A 23,900-nucleotide genomic window follows, 5' to 3' on the forward strand; every position below is an offset into this window, starting at 1 on the left:
GGTTTTAGGCTGAAAAAATCTATATGTAAAGGGGGCGTGGCACTTCCCATACAAACCGAATTTCTCATGCTACATATCTCTGAAAGTGTGCATGGTAGAGTTTTGGAAATTGGTATGGAGATATACGAAATCAATCGCATACCCTTGGAGAAAAATTTTAGCTATTGTAGAAAGGGGTGTGACATCTCCCATACAAACCGAATTTTTCATACTGCTTATCTCTGGAAATTTTTTGGTATAGTTCTAGAGTTTTGTATGGAGATGTACGAAATTAATTGCATTCTCTTGGAGAAAAATTGGAACTATTGGAAAAGGGGCCATGGCATCTTCCATACAAACCGAATTTGTGTAAATTGGGTGTAAAGTTACAAAAAATTACAAAGACGTACAAGCATAAGCCTATTTGGTTGCCAAATACAGCGCATAGCTACGCGAAAAATCTGTACATCAGTGCCGATCAAACACGAGCTCACAAAGGCAAAAGAGATGTGTATGAGCGACGTGACTGCGCTATAACACATACATACACACATAAACGTATTTGAACTAAACAGCGATCATGATGCAATAATACAAGGTGTTATCAGTTGGCAACTTCTCGCTCTAATTCCGCCATATTGACTACCTTACGGGAAACAGTGTTACTTCTTTCACTATTTTTTGCCCATTAATATAGTTGAATGCTTTTTATTTTTTCTCAGTATACACACTTTGTTTTCTTAAAATGGTATTTTATCTTATTTTATTTCATTTCATAACGAATATACTATAAAAAAGCAAATTTTGTTAAGGAAAAAATGTGAAATTTTATATTTTCCCCCATATGGGGATTCATTTCTTCCCGTTTTTCTTCTCATTCTACTGAGCTAAGGTAGTGTCAAATCGAGCTGTCACAACTGATACCACCTTGCATTATTGCATCATGAACAGCGATCACTGATTGAACATGCTAAATACATACATATGTATGTGTACACATTTATAGCCGAAAGGAAAAGCATCGCTTCGAAGTCATGTGCAGTCACGATCCAGAAAATAAAGGTCGCGCCATTCGCGGACCGCTAACCCTCTCTTCGTCGATTTGACAGCATCCACCTAATCGCTGACGTCATAAAATACTTTTGTTTACATTCCCTGTTGCCAACTTCATGCTTTTCGCACCAAATTTAGTGGGTATTCAAAACGCGAAAATTTTTGAGTTTGGTGATTGGCGCGTTTTTGGTGCTTTTGTTTTAAGTTTGAAGACACCAAATTAGAAAATCTTAAAAAAATGGAAGCAAAATTCATAGCAATCGTAAGTGTGGTAAGCAACTTTACAAAAATTTTAACAAAATCATGGCACAGTGACAGTCATAAGCGACAACGAAATATGTGCAGCACCTTCAATCATGCCAGAAGAAATCGACCGTTGTGCAAGAACCATTGATTTTTATTAATTTGAATCGGCATACTTACAATAAAATTATGTATGCATATAAAGTCTATAAAATACACCAATAAAAATTTGGTGCTTTTTCAAATTCAAAATTTGGCAACACTGCCTTTTGTTCGATGCTTCCTCTTTTTCTTATCGAGTTTGTCTTGCTCTCTCATTCTGGTATTTATTGACGTCACGGCCAGTTGCTCTCAACTCGATTGGCGCAATCTTGTATTCTATCATTCTTGTTCTGGATGGGCGTCTCATTGTCTTAGACAAAAAAAGGTGAAAATACTTCTTAAAAAAGGGAACTAGAGGACTTGAAAAATTCTATAGAATCTAACACATATGCTCATATAATAGCGCTGCTCACTTGCAAATCACAACTAAGTGTGCCCTCTGCTGTTAATTTGTACGGATTACAGCGCAAAACAAGGGTTATGTATATATATACACACGTGCTAATGTTAACGTTAATATATATATAAAAAAAAAAAACACAAATATGTACATATGTACAGTTCATGGATAAATAATGTAGGCAATTACATATGTAGTATGTACAAGGAGCAATTAAAATTGCTGTTAGCACTTACATTTGTATACATATGAATATTTTTGTACATAAATAAATATTTGCCGTCTATCTGGCGAAATCAACTACAGTTGCGTTACTTTGGCCACCTTTTTGTATCATTTGTATGCCCTTTCACAAAAGAGGGAAGGTATTGGACCAGTTGCCCGCAACCGAAAATACATTGAAATGTCAATAAAATTAAGAGCTGATTTTTTGAGTGAACACCAAACTCAATTCCGAAATTTAAAGCTTAATTGCCTCAGCTAATTGGCATGTTTGAACATAGCCTAACGCATAAAAACTCATTAAAAAAATATTCTTGTATTTACTTGTTTATAACTCTTGAAATAGTCACTTTGCGTGAAAAAGTTATATAAGCAACANTAACGCATAAAAACTCATTAAAAAAATATTCTTGTATTTACTTGTTTATACCTCTTGAAATAGTCATTTTGCGTGAAAAAGNGAGCAATTAAAATTGCTGTTAGCACTTACATTTGTATACATATGAATATTTTTGTACATAAATAAATATTTGCCGTCTATCTGGCGAAATCAACTACAGTTGCGTTACTTTGGCCACCTTTTTGTATCATTTGTATGCCCTTTCACAAAAGAGGGAAGGTATTGGACCAGTTTCCCGCAACCGAACATACATTGAAATGTCAATAAAATTAAATNTGTATCATTTGTATGCCCTTTCACAAAAGAGGGAAGGTATTGGACCAGTTGCCCGCAACCGAAAATACATTGAAATGTCAATAAAATTAAGAGCTGATTTTTTGAGTGAACACCAAACTCAATTCCGAAATTTAAAGCTTAATTGCCTCAGCTAATTGGCATGTTTGAACATAGCCTAACGCATAAAAACTCATTAAAAAAATATTCTTGTATTTACTTGTTTATAACTCTTGAAATAGTCACTTTGCGTGAAAAAGTTATATAAGCAACATGACTCAGAATAAATGGCCACCATTGGTTTGGTGCATGCTTTCGACCTACACGCATGGACTTTTAAAAGAATTAGAGCAGTTTAAGTAAATTTACGAAGATGTTGCGGAGGCAGTGCAAGCAAACTTCGTAGACATTTGTGGTATCTTAACGAAGCTAACATTACTTTGATGAAGAAGTGATGTTAACACTAAGGGTCGGTTACTCAATGTCTGGTTAAAACTAATCTCTGGTTAAACATCCTTGTTATATACATGGAGTCGAATACATCGATAACGATGTTTAACCGGAGATTAGTATTAACCAGACTTTGAGTAACCGGCTCCAAGGGCCATTTGCACCATGTCTAGTTAACACTAACTGTTACATGCTGGGTGTCGAGAACGATGTTTAAGTGGGAGTTGGAATTAACCAAACATGGTGCAAACGGACCTAAAAGGAAAATGGTGCTGGGTGTGAAGAAGGAGGGCCACCCTTATCATCCAAATCTTGCTAATTCCATTCTTAGGCAAAATACGTTGAGAATTTACATACCAACTTTCCCAACGAAGTATTCAAATGACCTAAATATACCTTAGAAAAATGACTTCAGTTTTTTCCTTTGAGAGAAAAGGATTTTTTTAGATTTTCCTTGAAATTGCAAAGTTTCTTAAAAGACAAAATTCTTAAAACAACTGCATTGAATTCTCCTTTAAATGATGTAAAGCGCATATAATAATTCACTCGCTTGGAAATATTTATTAAAACTATTAAAAACAACTACATCAAAAATTATGGTTTTGGTTGCAATAAGTTTTATGTTAAGGTTAAAAGAGTGCGCCAAAAAAAAAAGTTCACTACTTCAGTCTACACTAAATCGCCTTGTAGCGTTTTTGCCTAAGCCAATTATTTTGAAACATAAAACCAAATACTTGGAACCATCTTTTTTTAGTCCGTTCGGCTTCAGGTCCCTGGGGGCCTGAGATTTTTCCACTAGAGATGTCCTTTTCTTTCTGCGTATCCTTTCTTATCCTCGAGCTATTCAAAAATGCGCGGGGTGCGAAGGAATTATGATGTAAAGCGCATATAATAATTCACTCGCTTGGAAATATTTATTAAAACTATTAAAAACAACTACATCAAAAATTATGGTTTTGGTTGCAATAAGTTTTATGTTAAGGTTAAAAGAGTGCGCCAAAAAAAAAAGTTCACTACTTCAGTCTACACTAAATCGCCTTGTAGCGTTTTTGCCTAAGCCAATTATTTTGAAACATAAAACCAAATACTTGGAACCATCTTTTTTTAGTCCGTTCGGCTTCAGGTCCCTGGGGGCCTGAGATTTTTCCACTAGAGATGTCCTTTTCTTTCTGCGTATCCTTTCTTATCCTCGAGCTATTCAAAAATGCGCGGGGTGCGAAGGAATTCAGATGTAAAGCGCATATAATAATTCACTCGCTTGGAAATATTTATTAAAACTATTAAAAACAACTACATCAAAAATTATGGTTTTGGTTGCAATAAGTTTTATGTTAAGGTTAAAAGAGTGCGCCAAAAAAAAAAGTTCACTACTTCAGTCTACACTAAATCGCCTTGTAGCGTTTTTGCCTAAGCCAATTATTTTGAAAAATAAAACCAAATACTTGGAACCATCTTTTTTTAGTNTCACTACTTCAGTCTACACTAAATCGCCTTGTAGCGTTTTTGCCTAAGCCAATTATTTTGAAACATAAAACCAAATACTTGGAACCATCTTTTTTTAGTCCGTTCGGCTTCAGGTCACTGGGGGCCTGAGATTTTTCCACTAGAGATGTCCTTTTCTTTCTGCGTATCCTTTCTTATCCTCGAGCTATTCAAAAATGCGCGGGGTGCGAAGAAATTCAGAAGTGTGCAATTGTCATATATCTCGGAGGGGATCTAATGTATATATATTGGGCCGTATGAATAAAAACTAAATAATTGCTTTTTGTTAAAATTTCAGACGTTTTACTCGATTTATTCAAATAAATTTAAATAAAAAGTCTGATATTTTGAGAAAAGGCAATGGCTTGGATTTTATTCATACGATCCAGTGTGGTGTGTGTATACATATCCGCGATCATTTACCAAGTTTTTTCTTTCGGTTTTTTTTTATAAATAAAAATGTATTAAAAAGCGGTTATAAGGAAATTTACAATAAATCTTATTTTAATACTAACCTGGTGAAATTAGGTACGTCAGAAGTCGGGGAAAAGGTCTGGTTTATTCTACAGACTTAGAAGACAACTTTCCACTTTCGTACCCGGTAAACTAATGAACTAAAAAGTATAAACTTTTTTGCTAGACCCATAGAATTAGTTTTTTAAGATTTTATCAAAATTAATTATAAACAATTTATTAAATTTAAAATTAAAAACGTGGTGCGCATACAAAAGCAATCCTATGGTATGTTGGTATAAAACAGAACTTCAGAAGCAGTAAGCAATACAGCGATTGGTGCTATTTTATTGACAATATATTTTGACAAAGTCGGGCGAAAAGTAAATTCATATATATAAGTAGTACCTAGATAATGGGAGCTGAGAAAGGGGCGGCTGGCACTATAAAGCCTAGGACGGACAAAACTGCAAGTCCACCACTGTCCATATGGGTATTAATAGTATCGTCTCCCTAGTATCGAGTACCGTTTTACCCAATATCGAAACAAAACTATCGATACCAGGATTGTATCAGTAGTATCGCAACATCCCTACATACAAGGTGGTGCTGCCAGAGCAGCTGATTTCAAAGCGAATTATGCTCACGGTCAAAAAGATGTTTTTTTTTTATATTTTTTTTTTTTGTTTTTGTACTGTCGCTGTGAATTTGCCTTGGAAATTAAGAATGACAAACTTTCCAGCTATTTTTCCAGCGCTCTTTCTACTTTTTAAATATGTAAGTACTTAAGTAGATATTTGCTTGTCTGTATGTTTGTAAACATGTAGATATATGTAAATGTACGTGCGGATTTAATTTCAGACAAAATCGGCTTTCTTGAATTTCGCAAATATTTTCGTTCTATCAAAAAGCGTGGATTTATCCTTCCTTTCATTTTAATATCAAATTCATATCCTTTGCAACTTCCTTACCCTGTTCGGGCAGGAGGTGACAGTTTGTCATGCGTCTGCATTGTAGTGAATAAACAAATACCTATTGAAATGCTTGCGGAAGGCGCCACTAACAAAATATAATGCCACCGGATTAGCGCAGCTGTTGGCAAAGGATAAGCAGAAGCCGACGATGCGCAAAACGTGCCAGAAGGAGTTGTAGTCATCCTGTGCGGTGGGCCTTAAATAGACGCAGAAAAATGAGAAATCAGATACAATTGGTTAGTGGGAATTATATGCGTACATATGTATATAATAAGGGCTATCACGGAATTCATCGTAGAAAATCTACGAATTCGAATGCCTGTTACGAATACGAAATATTGCTATCATTGAATCCCAGTGAACTCGAAAATATTTATCGTTGCCAGCTTCGAGTGCTGATTCGAAATCTACTAGTGCAAAGGAAACAATAGACATTTATGCATGCCATTTTGCTCACGCTGCCCCAGCAGTCGCAATGGCATTAGACTGCAAATTGAAAGATCCGAGTTCAAGTCCGAGTCGTCGGGCAGCAAATTTTTTAATTTAACTTTCGTTTCTTTTTTTAATATATATTTTTTTTTAGTTTATATTTTATTCTTTTAAAGAGCAAAATATTTTTTAAACTAACTTTTATGATATTAAAGTAATTAGGTTTTTTTTCTAATATGTTTTTGTTAAACTATTATTTCCTCGCTTCATTAAAAATATTCATTCATTAAATAGTGTCTAGCAGATGAATGTGTGTAAGTACAATGTACATATGTATGTATGTATGTATGTATGGCATTGGTATTTTACGTATGCGTTTACACAAATATATGGATTTATATCAAACTATAACAAATTTGGAGCGTAATAAATATTTATTATTAACAATAATGCAGCTTTTTCGAATATTTTTATGATTCAATAATTTTAAATTTTGTTCCGCCAGCAAAAACTAATCGTAGAGTATCTGTGCGAATCTTCATTACGAACGGATTCAATGAAGGCTCTCTACGAATTTCGAATTTAGGTTCGAAGCCATTCGGATTCTGTGATAGCACTTTCGTAGATTTCACAAAAATCTAAGCAACGATGGACTCTGTGATAGCCCTGAATAAATACATTTAGTTAGCTAAAAATAAAGTGACATTAAATATTTACATAAAATAAACAAATAACACCATGGGGCCAAAATACAGCAAAACTGCGTTTTTAATTTTTATCTCCGACGCCAGGATTTTTTAGAAGTAGGTACTTTGAAACTTCAAAGATGTGATTAATAAAAAAACCCATTTCAATCTTGAATAAAAATATGGGTACGAAATAAAATCGAAAATTCTGTAGAACTGACGAAATTAATGTTTTGGGGCACTTGATAATGGAATACCTTGGATTTTCCAATGATTATTTTTGGGAAAAATATGACTCAACTACGAATATGTACACCACCACATCCTCTAATTAGGTCTTTCAAATTTTATTAGTTTGGTATAAAAAATAATAATTAAACAGGCATTTTCAATTCCTGTTCTTTCTTGTGAACCAAAAAAAACGTGACTTTAGAGAGAAAAACTTTCGTTAGTATATGGGGAAATATTTTGAGATGGGGACACTTTGCGTACTGGCATATTGTTGCACTGCAATGTGCGACTTCTATACCTTCGTTAATATTACTTAGATATATATATGCGTAAATATCAGTAAATATGTAGTTATTCATAAGAAAACTATCGGTTTAAATTACAAATTTACCTAAAATCGAAAAAAATCAGGAAATTATTAGTGCAACTCGCATAAAGTCTACTTTTTATTAAGGTATAACTTCTTGAGTGGTCTGACTTAAAGCTCGGGGTTTTCAGAAGTTCATCTGAAGGTTCTGAGGAATAAAAATAAAAAGACAGGTAATAAACAAATATGTCCATTACCAAATGCGAGAAAAAAACTGCTCACAACTGTAACTGGATTTTGCGTTTTATATAAAAATCGTGACATTTCTTGTGATAGCGGTTGATAATATAAGTTAAGTGAATTATTAAAATATGGATGCCGGTCGAGTCGAAATGGTGATTCTTAGGAACAAAAGTGTCATGACGGTTTTTAGAGATAGTTACATGAGCTACACTTTTGTCCAACCTATTTTATAATAAATCTTACGGTTTAGCTGACCTTAGCTGACAATTTAGGTGACCTTTGACCTTGATTAATTTTTTTTACAGACCTGGGATTGATTAGGCCTTTTTACATTTGATTTACAGTTGTTGTAACATTCGTGCCAATTTTCAGGTTTATGCGAATTATTGCAACCTTGAAAATCTAACTTGCCCAGGCTAATAGGAAATAATTTTAAAGATATGGTTTAGAGTAGCAATTCAAAAATTCTAGTTACACGGGTTATAATGTACTTTAAGTAGGTTGATAAGTGATACATTTTGGGAATAAAATTGGGCTACTATACTTAGAAAAAAAACATACAAAAATTTAAATTGCAATAGCTCCACCTCAAAAGACTTACCCAAGGCGAATTTAGTTACTGGCGATTTTAGATTTTCGCCGCTGTCCTTCTGAATGTTGAAATTATGTGTTTGCGAATTCATATTACAACAAACACATCATTTTAACATTCAGAAGGACCGCGGCGAAAATATATATTCGCCAGTAATACCCCTTGTATAAATCCGCCTTGAATTTCCCCATATGGGGCAATTCACGTCAAATGTCCCAAGCGCGCTATGCGGTGCAAAACAAGCTGCTTTTAGGCTAGCTGAAAAGCAGACAGAAAGTGGTGGAAAAAATCTAAAAATAAGATTTCTATAGATTTTTGTACGGGCTAACAGATGGTACTATGCTAAAATTGGTGGGTTGCCAAATTATCCCATGGTGAAATTTCGAAACGAAAATCTTTTGTAATTTTTCTCACCTATGGTAATTTTTAATTTCGTATTTACATAGAAATCATTAATAAAAAAGGGACTTTTTTATTTTTCCAAGTTATAAAATGCTTTAGACCGCGCTAAACCGCTTACCGTGCGCGTCACTTTAATAAAGTTATAACTTTGGAGCTACTTGATGTTTGAACCTGAAACTTTTACAAAAACTTTCTTAGATATTCATCTACAATACTGTATTAAAACAAAAAAAAATATTAACTTTATAACACATCTTTCACATTAGAAAAAAAAACCCTCTCAATTCTCATAATAAAGTTTGAAAACCGTTAGTTTTGTTTGTAATCAGTATTAAGAAGTGTTGTTAAACTTAAATCCTTTGGAGTAGTTTGTATTTTATTGGGTGAAAATTTTAAATCGATCGATACACAAAGGTCTGAGATATGTCGGGTTTAAATGAAATTTTTGTAAAAATTTTCTATCACAGTATGATGTTCTAATTCGTGCAAGCGAACGTTGCCGACGTAACGCGACGGAGTGCTGTGACTGGTTTGTTTTATTATTAAGAAAAATTACAAATAAAATTTCGTTTCGAATTTTTAAAAGAAATTGGAAAATTTCGGAAAATGCATAGCACCATCGGATAGCTCATACAAAAATCTATAGCAATCATAACTTTTGAATTATTTTTCCCATTCTCTGTCCGCTTCCCAGGTAGTCGAAAAGTAGCTTGTTTTGCACTAAGGCATCTAGTACCGAGATTCGGGATCCTACGCCCTTTTTTGATTCCCGAATTCTCGGGACCCCGGGCTACAATTTAATTTATGACCAAATTAAAATAAAACGACATTCAGACTCAGAATTATAAAACGCAAGCCTACAAATAATCAAATAATATATTACAATTCTAACACTACTATTATTCTATGTCATAGTATATATAACATATATATGAGGCATTCTTTTTCATATCGGACATCAAATTTGGAACCACAATTGCGAATGACTTCACATTTTTCTTTTTTTCTTCGGATATATGACATGTAAAATTTTTGATTTTTTCGTGATTCTGACTAAATAATCATGTACTTCTTCAAATTGTTATATCTCGGGTTCTGTTTATAGAAGAGACTTCATTCTTAACTCTCATCAAATAAATCACTTCGTCATAAAAAATTTTTTTTAAATAGTTCTTGAAAAACTCCCATTTTTTTGGAACATGGAGAATTAAACAAGGATTACGATGGTGTAATTTTAAATCCCAAATTATTTGGTCTTTATTATGCAAATCAACTTAAAATAGTTCAACTGTTAATAGCTACGTTAACCTTAGGACAATCATAACCATCGTAAAGCTTCTTTCTTTATCTTTAAAACGACGTTAAGATGAAGTCTCTACGGTGAGTTGAGCCAGAGATATAACGATTTGAAGAAGAACCTTGACTGATCATATCGCCGAAGAAAAAAGGAAAAAAAAATCCTCGAATACGTGTATAGAGCCCATAAAAAAATTTGAAGCGAATCGGAGACACGAATGAATTTCAATTCCATAGTTTTTAGTTTATTCAATTTGTAATTAACTTTTTAAACTGATATAAAATAAAGACATTTCTGTGCTTAAAACACACATTTATTTTTATTAATAGTACTCGCACTAAAGCAGAACTGCAAAACTAGTTTGTTAGCATATTTCAATTAATGGTAATAATATCCCGAAATATTACGGGATCCCGGGATTACTAATTACATATCCCGAAATCCCGGGATTCACAAAATGGTCCGGGATTGGATGCTTGGGACATTTGACGGGAATTGACCCTTACGCATTGATTTTTCCGTGTGTTTTTAATTTTTTTTTTAAATTTTGTCACCTATGTAATATGCTTAAGCTTGTTACTGGAGAAGATTGTTTTTAATACAGCTCGATTCATTTGAATAGGTACACATATTTTCCTACTTCCAAACTTATATCTGGACTTGTGGGCATCAGAGTAGCTTCTTTTTTATCTTGCTTTGCAAATGTTTTTGACAGATGAAGCCGGCACAGCATCGCATGAAAAAAGCAATAAATGGAGCCAGAACACAAAAGCTAGACCGAAATAACATTAGTTCTTTACGAGGTCAGCATCTTATTATCGAGATAGTTGTTGATGACTCCACAAGGGCACTACGGATTCCCCTACACACTTTTGTTCAGAAAATGTCAAAAAAGGGCATATATTTTACTTCACAAAGTTAAGAATGATGACTGGAATTTTGTACAAATTGCATGCATGAAAGGACAACTAAAAAATGGTGGTTTTCTCTGGCGAACGAACGTTCTTTGTTTCTCCTCCATGATCAAGAAGAGAGTATGGCTGTCTGAACTGGTCGAGAACAGTTGAGATTTCGAGTTTCTAACATTACGAATAATTCATGCAAAAGAATTATTAAGGACAATGTTTTTTAACATTTTTCGCATATTTTTACATCTTGTTCTTGAATATGCTAGCAAAATTACGCAACGATTCGCAGTACAGGAGCTGCAAAAATGAGGATAACGAAGCAAAGTCGTATTTTTTCAGAGTTCGTCCTATTCACAGGACCTACACCTATTTGGAAATGGATGTTTTGCAAAGTATGCATGTGATGATTGGCAGTTGTTTTTTCCGGCGATTAAAGTGGTAAGTAGCGAGATGTCCTAGATTTTTCAACGCAACTCTAGTATTGTCATTCGGATAGTGGTTTTTTCCATACATTGGAATTAAGGATGTTGTATCCAATACTAAAAGTGTTGCATAGTAGCTTTAAAATGAATGGTATGCTTTTGTTGGTTCAATCTAGTCCTTTCCTTGTGTTAAAGCCACTCTTCCTATTCAAGTGAATCAAAATAATAAGCATAATTTTCCTGTAGTTTGATAAAATGTGGAATAAGATCTAAAAGAAACTTCCCTGGTGCCCACAAGTCCAAATATAACCTTCGATTTTGAGGAAAATATGTGTACCTAGTAAAGTCAATCGAGCTATATGTACTCGTTAAAACTTCCAATATATTTTTTTTTTAGATACATTTTGTTATTTATATCTTAAAAATACTAACCAATAGTAGAACCAGAGCATGAAGAAGTGATAGGGCATAAAGCATATTCCGAATATAACAACAAATGCCAACACCGTCCATGCCACTTTTCGTCGGGCGCGCACCTGCATCAAAAGTAAAACGGTATTAACTATAAAATATGTATATGTATATAAAATGTAATAAATACTATATTTGTTATTCATTTGATTTATCGCTATTTTACTAAATAATAAAAAAGCTAAAAAAAGTTTTTTAGTAGATATTTGATTATAAAATCCCCAGCTGGTTGATGGTCCATAGGTTAATATGTATACCAATAAATATTTTTTAGAGTTTTTAAAAGAAGATTAATAGATAGTTTCTACTCATATAGGATAAATCAAGGCGAATTCATGTAAGGAGGTGTTTCCCGAGCAGCTGGATTTTCGCCTCGGTGATTCTTAATGTCAAAACCTATACATAAAACTGGGTCCGACATCTGACTTTAAAAAGAAAATTTCCTTGATTTAGCGCACTAATTGGCCACTTTTGCCTACTCTTGAAAGCGCCAAACACTTAAAAACCGCAGTTCAAACGCAAAAATTCGTTTCTCCAATAATGATAAGGGTAAACTGAAGTAAGAAGAAGAAGAAACTGAAGTATTTCGTTGCCCTTTTATTTGCAGAAAACACACCCTTTCCACGTCAATTAGCCCAATCGCTTCGTAAGGGAAACCTGACCCTGTCTTCTTGTGCATTGACTTTTAATTTACACGAGTTAATTAATCATCGCTGTGCTAAGCTGATAACACTACTAAAATACTGAAACAAAAAGTGGGAGTTATTTAACTACTCACGCTTTCGGATTAGCATTGGATAGAAGAAAGGAAACATCATATCTTTTTACAACTCAATCTACCAGTGCCCGTAATGCATATCATCCTCAACTGATGATTAATGACGCCTGTTGACCGATTTTCCCACCTACATATATACTATGTAGGTAGAGCCACCTGGCTGAATAGCTGAAACGTTTTCTTCTTCAATAGTACTCCTAGTGGGCAATATGGGTGTGCCACTTGGGCAAAGTGTTTTGTTAAGCAGTGACGTTGTAATTTCCGACTCACCTGTCGCATCGCTCCCTGCATCTCGCCAGGCACACTTGCTGCGTACATCAAATGCCGCGCTATTAGTACGTAAAAAGCGCCGATTATGAACAAAGGTATGGCATAGTAGATCAGAAAGCGCATCATCACCATAGCTTTGGCATACCTCACACCCCACTCCTGCGGATAGGGGTAACACACGGCGAACGATTTGTTGCTATTGATTTCGATTCGCTACTTGCACGAAAAGGAAGAAAGAATGAAACGTGAATTACTTCTATTTTTTGGTTGGTTACATATTTATTAATGAGTGTGGGCATGTAAGTATACGTGATTCCGGAGCAACTCGTTCACCTTTACATTAGTGCCTATTAGCGCAGGTACAGCACAGAGTATAGCCAAAAGCCAAATGGACACGGCAATGGCGATGGTCATGCGAGTTGCACGTTTGCCACCACCTATAATAAAGATACAAAAATACTATATGATCTTATTTATTTTGGTATTTTAACTCGATGCATACAGCTTTTCGGATTCTAAGGGTGAGATAATGGAAACGCAATTTAAAGTGTTTCTACTCACCGTGCGCATGGAATTTCCTTAATGGGTCCACTATGGCAAAGTACCGATCACCTGAGAGTGCTGTAAGTGTGAAAACGGAAACGCCAATCGATACATCTTTAAAAAATTCAGATAACGTGCATAGGAAGCTGCCCCAAGGCCACGAATCTACGGTGTAGACTGTTGAGGTTAGTGGCACTGTGGTGAGGATGACCAGCAGGTCAGCAATCGCCAAAGACAGAATGTATCTGGAGGATGAAAGCAATTTAAGGATATTAAAAAAGGATGTATAAATACGACTATTGAGAGAGAACTTATTAATAAAGAAAAATTAGTTTATTTGGCAATAGCAGGAGCATCTGAGTTAGTCAATTGGGATTTTGGGAATATACTGTTTTTTTTTTATAGAAAATATAATTTGTATACAATATACGCATACTACATACCAGTGGCGTAACCAAGGGGTGGAGGATATATGTATGCTCCTTTGTCAATGAACTGATATTTTTTACCTTTGATTTAATAAGGCAATAATCTTTCATCCTTCTGATTTATAATATTTTTCAGAATAATGACAAAATACAAATAAATACTAGTGTTCGCCCAGCGCCTGAAATTCAACCACTAAAATTTAGGGGAGTTGAGTTGAGTGCATATAAAGCACATTTAACTGATGAAAGCATAAATCGTTTTTAAATTCGATGTTTACATAAAACTTATAGTAGTTTTATTTTAATTTTGAGCCCTTTTTCAGTTTTTATACCGCTAAATAGCGCGTAAAATACATCATTTCATTAATATTTCGTTTAAAATGCCTAATTTCCTGCAAAAAAATAAGAATTTACAAAAGGAATTTCACTACTAATTTCCCAATTGCGTACTTTTCTACTACCATTTTCGCACCAAGGGATTTCATTATTTCCCTTTCTCTGTCCTTGGTAAATACAACCTTTTGTAAGGGGCCTTTTATTATTGAATCATGGACTTTGACAATAAGCCATCGTCTGGACTTTGCCCCGATAGGAGTAGTTTTTTCCGTTTTGACGAAATAATTTGAATGCTACTTTTCTGCTCCGCTCAACTTAAAATCTGATCCGTTTTTTTGCATCAACAAATATACTTTTCAACTAGAAAGGAGGTGGGGGTTTTGATAGCAAACTAAAAGGTATATTTTATCTTTTTATCGNAATATAATTTGTATACAATATACGCATACTACATACCAGTGGCGTAACCAAGAGGTGGAGGATATATGTATGCTCCTTTGTCAATGAACTGATATTTTTTACCTTTGATTTAATAAGGCAATAATCTTTCATCCTTCTGATTTATAATATTTTTCAGAATAATGACAAAATACAAATAAATACTAGTGTTCGCCCAGCGCCTGAAATTCAACCACTAAAATTTAGGGGAGTTGAGTTGAGTGCATATAAAGCACATTTAACTGATGAAAGCATAAATCGTTTTTAAATTCGATGTTTACATAAAACTTATAGTAGTTTTATTTTAATTTTGAGCCCTTTTTCAGTTTTTATACCGCTAAATAGCGCGTAAAATACATCATTTCATTAATATTTCGTTTAAAATGCCTAATTTCCTGCAAAAAAATAAGAATTTACAAAAGGAATTTCACTACTAATTTCCCAATTGCGTACTTTTCTACTACCATTTTCGCACCAAGGGATTTCATTATTTCCCTTTCTCTGTCCTTGGTAAATACAACCTTTTGTAAGGGGCCTTTTATTATTGAATCATGGACTTTGACAATAAGCCATCGTCTGGACTTTGCCCCGATAGGAGTAGTTTTTTCCGTTTTGACGAAATAATTTGAATGCTACTTTTCTGCTCCGCTCAACTTAAAATCTGATCCGTTTTTTTGCATCAACAAATATACTTTTCAACTAGAAAGGAGGTGGGGGTTTTGATAGCAAACTAAAAGGTATATTTTATCTTTTTATCGACACGATTGTTACATTGGTAGGCTACAGCATCTTTGCAAATACATTTGAATTCCATCCAAAATGTTCGAGACATCAATCCTTTTCATAAAAAAATACGCGTTCGCAAATGACTGGTAAGAGAAAAACAACCTTGCCATCGTGAATAGGTCCTCACAATTGCCCGATTTGAACCCGATCGAAAAAGATTGCTCTGTCTAAAGTTTTGTAATTGCGTCGTTGTCCAATGATGTAACAATTGTCCCGTTAATGAAAGATGGAAATAACTTTTTTTTAATTTGACTTAGACATTTTAACTTTAATGATAATTGCTTCCTGGGTTAAACTGCCTTCACACGGGTCGATTTTCTGGTAGATTTTTGTCGTTCAACCAAAAGCGACCAGCGGAAATGACAACTCAGTCGTAAAATGTAAATGCTTTGGCTAGTCGATTTTTCAGTCGACAGAAATCGACCCTTGTGACGGCAGCTTGATGGTCTGATTATGCATACTTCGCAAAACTTCGCATAAATTGCAAACTGTCAGGTGAAAATCTGTTGAATGCATTTTGTATGTATTCCATTATTTACCCAGAAATCAAGAGAACTTGTAGAAAATGAGCGATCTATTGAGCTTAGATTTTGCCTCACGTTTTCTTAAGTGACATTTTAATTGCAGTGGAACCAATAGCATTATTTTTTACAAAGGTGCATGGAAAGCATATTAGGGGGATTCACGACTCTATCCATGTGTTCAAAAACCCATATGCAACAACCTTTATTTACGGTTGATTGAGGCACACTGTGAGTATTTACAGTTTTCCTTTTGTTTATTTAATTTTTTTTTTGTAAAAATATAATGCAATTTTTAAACTTTTCACAAACTAAAGCTTATAAAGAAAACTCCTTTTCCATTTCTTGGGCAGCATTTTATATGAATTTTTCGTTATTCTTGAGACAAAGGAGTGTGCCATTCTAATGACCTGCAGTGAATAGGTTAATAAAATTTTTAGAAAAATTTCGGATATGCTGTTTTAAAGCGCATTTAATTATATTATAGCAATCGAGCTGAGAGCAACCGGGAAAAGTAGATATGGTACAGAAGGAAGATGTAGTCCACCAACTATCAAAAATGCACATATGCACATAAAAATACATATTTACTTTTTGTCCAGTTTTAAGTATAACTTTTCAGCAAACACGTAGGTACAATATGAAATTTTAATTTACATCACTCGTGCGACAAATACTATTGTGACGTCAGCGAAAGGGTCCCTGCAGAAAAAAATTATCAATTGATAAAAAATAACCTACTTGTAGTTAGCTTTTTGCGGGATTTCTATAAAATATATAATTTGTAGTTAGCTACAAAAAGCTAACTTGAAACAAGTGGACAAGTAATGCAGCAGTAAAGCTCGAGATTGTTTTCTTTAAACGCGTTTCTATTTAAATATTCTGCACTTCGTAAATACTTTTTCGAATTGAGGACAAATTAAAGGGAGATCGAAATTTCATATTATCATTTTGAAGTTATGTCTGACGGAGTTCGAATATGGGACCACCTACAGGAGAATATGTAAACAAATATGAAATGTAATAAAATAAATAAAGTAAATAAAATAAATAAAAATAAAAAAATAAAAATAAAATATTTTATTTTTTCTATTGATATTTTATGTCCAAAAGTAGTTAGTTACAAGTTAGTTACATCAAATGCAGAGGTAGCCACCCCTGACTACATCTAATGCAGAGGTAACCACCCTTGACTATTTCGCGGCCATCGCCATAGAAATATAGTTAGCTTTCGTCAAAGAAAATATACAGATAATAATTGACTTTTAGCTCCTTCCTAATCAACATAAAGTTAGCTTATAGTTAGACACATTTCCTGTAGGGGTAGATGCTGTCAAATCGACAAATAGAGGGTTAGCGGTCCGCGAAGGCGCCACCTTTCTTACCGTGCATCGTGGTGCGCGGCCATATACGTATGTATATCAAATCTACAGAGAGCACGCGGGCGCTGTTTTGAGTATCACTGATGTAGATGAAGATAAGAGAATTTAATTTTCCTTAGGTAATTAATTTACATTTGAATTTGACCGAGTAACTTTAAAAATTCATAAACTACCCAATAAACATTGTGGCGAACTTTCGAAAATGGCCTTCGATATCCAATATGCATATCGAACTGAGAACGAACTCATAACCAACCTTGGTTTCCAATGTTCATAGTGTATTGGAAATACACTCGAGATGGGTTCGAAAAAAATGGAAACCATGGTAACAAGGGAGAAAGTGAAATCCAGCTCATTCTCGAAGGGAAATATAAGACAATCTCTCTCTCTCAATAAAATTTCAGTTCGATAATGGACTGGATTTTGGATTCATAACGAAGGAAAAGTACATTGGATAACGAAGGTTCCGTTTTGCTGGAGAATATTCTAGTTCTCGAATCGAATACTAACCTATGCCACATTCGTTATCGAAGGTGAGAGACGAAAAAAATATTCGTTTTCCAATCATTTTCGAATTGTTAATCAAGCCCAATGTTTATTTGGGTAAGATTTCTTTTGAGAATTCATTACGAGAAAAAATTACTATGGTTAACTGCCTAACATCTCAAGTGAGTAAATTTTCTACAGCTCTTGATTGTGTCACCCAACTTCAAACGAAACTCCTGGCGGAGTGTAGTAAAAGATTTGGTCTCATTGAATACAACACCTATGCAGCTTTAGGAACTATCCTCGATCATCGCTTCAAGAATCATAATTTTCAAGATGCGAACGCTTGCGGTCGGGCAATTTTTAAACTAAAAAGCCTTATTCAAGTAGACGCTAATACCAGCTCCGAAGAAAACGTTGTTAAAGAAGATTTTGACTTTTGGTACCAACATAAAAAGCTTGCGATTGGACAAAAACGAAAACAGTCTACAAAAGAAGACGAATTGTAGTTTTATTTATCAAACCCCGTCTGCTCTATAAAATCCAATCCGTTAGAGGAATTGGAGGATTTAAAATCAACCGATCCAATGTTATACAAATAGGCGCGCGCATGTATCTACACACAGTTGCGACTTCCATACCATGCGAGAGATTATTTTCAAAAGCTAGGATCACACTCATCAAGAAATCAACTTACTGGAAAGCATCTGGAAAAATTATTGTTTTTGGGCAGCGCGACAAAATTCGAGTTTTTCAATTGACGGCTTGTAGTACCTAATGAATTATTTAAACAATTTTGCAAATTAGTATATACTCTTAATTTTTATCAGAATGATCATGGTATATTTCCGAAAGAAGTTGATTTGCGTCTAAATATTTTTCTTTTTGTATTTCAAGGCCATCGGACAAAATGCCAAAAGTACAAATTCTAGAACAGCCACATAGAGCTTTGATGTAAAAGAAAAGGTTGCTTTGTGCAAAGAAAGACCTATTATCGTCTCATTAAAAATGATAAACATGATAACTTCTTCCAGAAATTTAGCACTATTACTCTGCAAAAATGCTGTTGGACAGTGTTATAATTAGATATTTTTTATTAATTAATTAATTTGTATGAAATAAATATAAACAAATAAAATATGTACATAAAAAGAAGCAAATCTTGTATAATTTTTAAAAACAATTTATTGGACTATACACTTTTTTTTTTTGTTTTTTGAGGGTCCATCCCAGTAAAACTTGTTTTAAAACCTGGAAGTTTTTCTTAAAAAAATCTAAAAGATTAATCTAAAATCAATAATGATAGTCACATAAGTTAATTTGGCACATATGTGATACCGTTTTTTAATACAAACAAACATAAACATATTTCAATTCTTATATAGGTACAAATCTCGATATAAGTAGGTATCGATACTTTTAGCCCGATACTTTGTAGGTATCGATACTTTGTTTCGATGCTACTTCCAAGTACAGGTATCGATACTTCTATGGTATCGTTTCATCCCTAGTGAAGACTACTGGATCTGGTTCTGGGATCGCAGGTTCGAGGCCGCTTGGAGGTGGTTAAGATTTTTAAAGTTAGATCAATGTTAGTAGGAATAAGGTATACTAATGCCTTTCATAGGGGATGAATTGGCAGACTATCTCATCAACTGGTATGATGCTACTAGTATTTATACTAGTAGATGCTGATGCATAGACTGACAATTGACATCTCGTAGGACATCGCAATGTTAAAAATACCAGTCGCTAACATTGAAAAATGATAGAACGTGAACTAGTTGGGCTGAAACGCAAACTGGTAGAATTCTAGTTCACAACTAGTAGCTTTCCCTGCAGGGATGCTGGTTCACAACTAGCAATTTTCCCTGCAGGGATGTTATATGCATGATGTCGAAAATGTCGATAATGATGTTTAACCGGCAGGTAGTGATAACCAAACATTAAACAACCGGCCTTAACCAATCTCCGGTTAAACATAGTTATCGACGTTACCGACTCCCTGTTGAATGCATGGATTCGAAGACGTCGATAACGATGTTTAACCGCAGATTGATGTTAACCAGACATTGAATAACCGGCCCTAAGGAGTCGAAAATGTCGATAACGATGTTCCCCGATGATTAGGGTCAACCAGACTTTGAGCAACCGGCTCTAATTCTCCAAGCTAAACATCGTCATCGACGTTTTCGACTCCTAACATATAACATGTGATCGATAAAGCAGTCGATGTGCATAACTGAAGGATATACCTCCAGTTAGCGTTCACTAGACATGGTGCAAACGGCCTATACAAATTTTTGTTGACCCAACTTTACTGTTTTATCAATATTTGTCACGCTCATAATTAAAAAAATAAATAAAATAAAACAAGGCCATTTCTGTCAGTTTTAGTATGAAATTAGGCTGTGTGTAAAATTTTAGCCAGACCGAAGCCTTCATGTAGAATCTTGTTACGTTTAATTTGGTTTGGAATAGCCATATAGTATTTACTTGCATTTACATAGATAACTCTTTGAAAAATACTTTAATTACCTCCAGTTAGCGTTCACTAGACATGGTGCAAACGGCCTATACAAAATTTTGTTGACCCAACTTTACTGTTTTATCGATATTAAAAAAAAAAATAAATAAAATAAAATAAGGCCATTTCTGTCAGTTTTAGTATGAAATTAGGATGTGTGTAAAATTTTAGCCAGACCGAAGCCTTCATGTAGAATCTTGTTACGTTTAATTTGGTTTGGAATAGCCATATAGTATTTACTTGCATTTACATAGATAACTCTTTTAAAAATACTTTAATTGAGAAATATCCGTTTGCAAACGATAAAAAATTTTAACCATTTTCTTATTACTTTCTTGCGCTGATTTATTGATTTGTTTACAAAGCAAAGTGCAAAATTGTATGTAGGCGACCTACCAAAATTGCAGTGAACCGAACGGAATTCCAGTAAGTTCTTGCACGATGAAATACTGAGTTGGTTTTAGCTTCACTGTTGACACTCATTTGGTCAGAGGCCAATTTATACACACGATATCATCCTCAATTACAGTGTGAAGAGACAAATTGGCTGTCATAAATTTTCATTCATCATCCCCAGCACAAGATTGCTGTTGCTGGATAACTCAGATGTCTATGTGGCAGCTAAATGCCTAAATTCTGTACCGAGCGATACAGATTTATGCTGACATTAATCAAAATGGAAACAATTTGTTACAGACCACAAAGACTAGTTGACCAGACAGTAAGAAGTTAGAAAAAAAATGAATGAAGCCAAAATAGAAATAACAATTGGGGTATTCACAACGGTGCCGTAATTGTATATTGGTGTATGTCGTAAAGTTTAAAAGCTTAAATAGATAAATGTTTAGAGGACTTGAAACCACAACCAACTTTTTTGTAGCACTGTGAAAATTCATAATATGACTTTTGTTGGCCCTTGCAAACCCCTTTCATATATTTTTAGCCGTTTAAAGTTTACGACCTACAACAATACGACACCTACGACACCGTTCTGAATACCCCAAATGAAAGAAATTTTTGTTAACAGCCGGGTGTGCATATGTTTAGCAGTTGGGCGGTGTGTAAGACATTCTTGTGAAAATATATCTGGGCATAAATTATGATGTCATTATTATTCGGAACGTTATGTACATTTTACGGCAATTGACTCGGTTCTCCCAAAACGGTTTTTTGAATTGCAATAGGCGGTTTTATTGCAATCTTTATTTTTCACAATCAACAATCCGGTCTTTTCATTTCATACAAATCTTGATGTCTCAATAAAAGTTTAGGGTTTTTCGAAGTTTTCAAGGCTTTTTCCAGCTCAAGATAAATCCCTAAATAGTTTTAAAATTATATCTTAGGTTATTTGGGGAAGAACACTGTTATCATACTTGATTCCAATGAATTCATGTTCGGCGTTTAAACGTTCTGTACGCGTTTGGCCGAGCCTTACCACCAAATCTTGTTTTGCTTCTTGACGCTTCAAAATTATGAATGATACGCATTGATAGCTTAATGAATTTCAAAAACACTAAGTTCCGATAACTCGATAAAATTCGATAACTCTACAAATATCGATAACTGACGATAAATTTAGATAAACTTTACTTATCGCGATATATATCGCAAACTGGAGTTTGATAGCTCCATAAATTTCCATAACTATCGACAAATTCAGTAGCCTGATATACTCTGATAACTTAATAGGATTCGATAAATCGGGATAACCTCATAAATTCATGTAATTCTAGAAATTTCGATTTCCCACCGATATAATTTGAAAATTCCAAAAACTTTGGTTCCACAAACCGACAAATTTCGATAACTACCAACAAATTTCGATCAATTAACAAGTATAGATAACTCGATCATTTAAAAGAACTCGATAAATCACAATTCGATAAATTTCATTAATTCGATAAACTCCGATAGCTCTATAAATTTAGATCACTCGACAAATATTGATTATTCATTAAATATAATACAAAATAAAACTTCATTCACTTGATAAATTTCGATAGTTCGATAAATCGGATAAAACAATCGGTGTATTAATTTCGACAATTAAGTTTATGCGCTAACTCAATAAACAGTGAACAATTTCAATACATCCATTCCGATAACTTAATTAACATAGATCATGCGATAAATTTCGATAAATATAAACTTCGGTGATGAGAAACTTGATGACTCTCGATAACTAAAATTCCTGATGACTGGATATATTTCGATTCGTAACGAAAACTTTCAATGTATTTTCTTAACCTTTCAGTTACTCTAATACTCATGTATATTATGTATTCTCATTCACCTTCACAATTTCTTTCTTCATCTTCACATTTATCTCCATTATAAAGTTGCATTTTTAGGTTGCAAAAATAACTATATACAAATACGAAAATTTTAAATGACGATTTTGTCGTAGTTTTCAACCAAATTTGAAACTCTCCTCATCTACAGAAAAATACCTTTCCAATCGTGTTCTTGATTTTGAAATCAGTTCGGTATAATTACCAAACGAAGGTGGACAAAATTTATGTCAGCGTATAAATCGAGCTGAATAATCGAACCCCCTAGTACATATGGATATATGTGCATTTGTATTATTTCTAGTTCCGTACTAGGTATTTATCTCCAAAAACGAACTTCTTATTCTTTATTGGCACTTTAACCGCCTAATCGATTTTGGCCGAGTCCAAAACATCACGCCAGTCATTTCTCTTCTGTGCCAACTGACGCCAAGTGAAGCAAAGTCCTTCTCCACCTGATCTTTCCATCGCAGTGGGGGCCTACCTCTTCCTCTGCTACCACCAGCGGGTTCCGAGTTGAATACTTTCAGAGCTGGAGCGTCGGTGTCCATTCGAACGGCATGACCAAGCCAGCTGAGCCGCTGTATTTTAATTCGCTCCACTGTCCATATCGTTGTAAAGCTCATATAGCTCATCGTTCCATCGTCTGCGGTACTCGCCGTCGCCAACGCGTAAATCCTCCTCAAAATCTTTCTCTCGAATACTCCATGAGCCGCCTCATAAGATGGTGTCATTGTCCATGCTCCAGCGCCGTAAACCAGCACGGGCATGATGAGTGAGCGTGGTTTTCGTACGTCGAGAGAGGACTTTACTCCTGAACTGCCTACTCAGTCCAAAGTAGCACTTGTTGGCAAGAGTGATTCTGCGTTGGATTTCAATGCTGACATTATTATCGGTGTTAATGCTGGTTCCCAAGTAAACGAAATTCTCTACTTTCTCGAAATTGTAACTGTCAACAGTGACGTGGGTGCCAAGGAGCGAATGTGCTGACTGTTTGTTTGTTTCGTTTACCACCAGACCCATTCCCTTTGCTTCCCTATCCAACTTAGAAAAGGCAGAACATACTTCGCGGTTTTGTTACCGATGATGTCGATG

At 34.5% G+C, this 23,900-nt stretch overlaps 1 protein-coding gene across 2 annotated transcripts in view; it reads right to left on the minus strand.

Annotated features, from left to right (window-relative positions):
- The window catches only part of LOC108367205 (neuropeptide CCHamide-1 receptor-like), a 43,117-nt gene that overhangs the window by 9,506 nt on the left and 9,711 nt on the right, over positions 1 to 23,900 (minus strand). The window contains exons 2-6 of one of the 2 annotated variants that reach the window (XM_017621799.1): positions 13,629 to 13,855; positions 13,401 to 13,504; positions 13,068 to 13,280; positions 11,981 to 12,084; positions 5,093 to 6,227 (exon numbers count right to left, since the gene is read on the minus strand). In XM_017621799.1, coding sequence (XP_017477288.1) covers positions 6,056 to 6,227; positions 11,981 to 12,084; positions 13,068 to 13,280; positions 13,401 to 13,504; positions 13,629 to 13,855 — 820 coding nt within the window. In that variant the 3' untranslated portion in view covers positions 5,093 to 6,055. Of the gene's footprint in view, positions 1 to 5,092; positions 6,228 to 11,980; positions 12,085 to 13,067; positions 13,281 to 13,400; positions 13,505 to 13,628; positions 13,856 to 23,900 lie in introns of those variants that run through there. The other variant, XM_017621800.1, reaches the window with a different exon arrangement.

This window comes from Rhagoletis zephyria, unplaced genomic scaffold, assembly GCF_001687245.7.
Source record: "Rhagoletis zephyria isolate East Lansing unplaced genomic scaffold, Rhagoletis_zephyria_1.1 Rzeph_scaffold_02583, whole genome shotgun sequence".
Classification (NCBI taxonomy): domain Eukaryota; kingdom Metazoa; phylum Arthropoda; class Insecta; order Diptera; family Tephritidae; genus Rhagoletis; species Rhagoletis zephyria.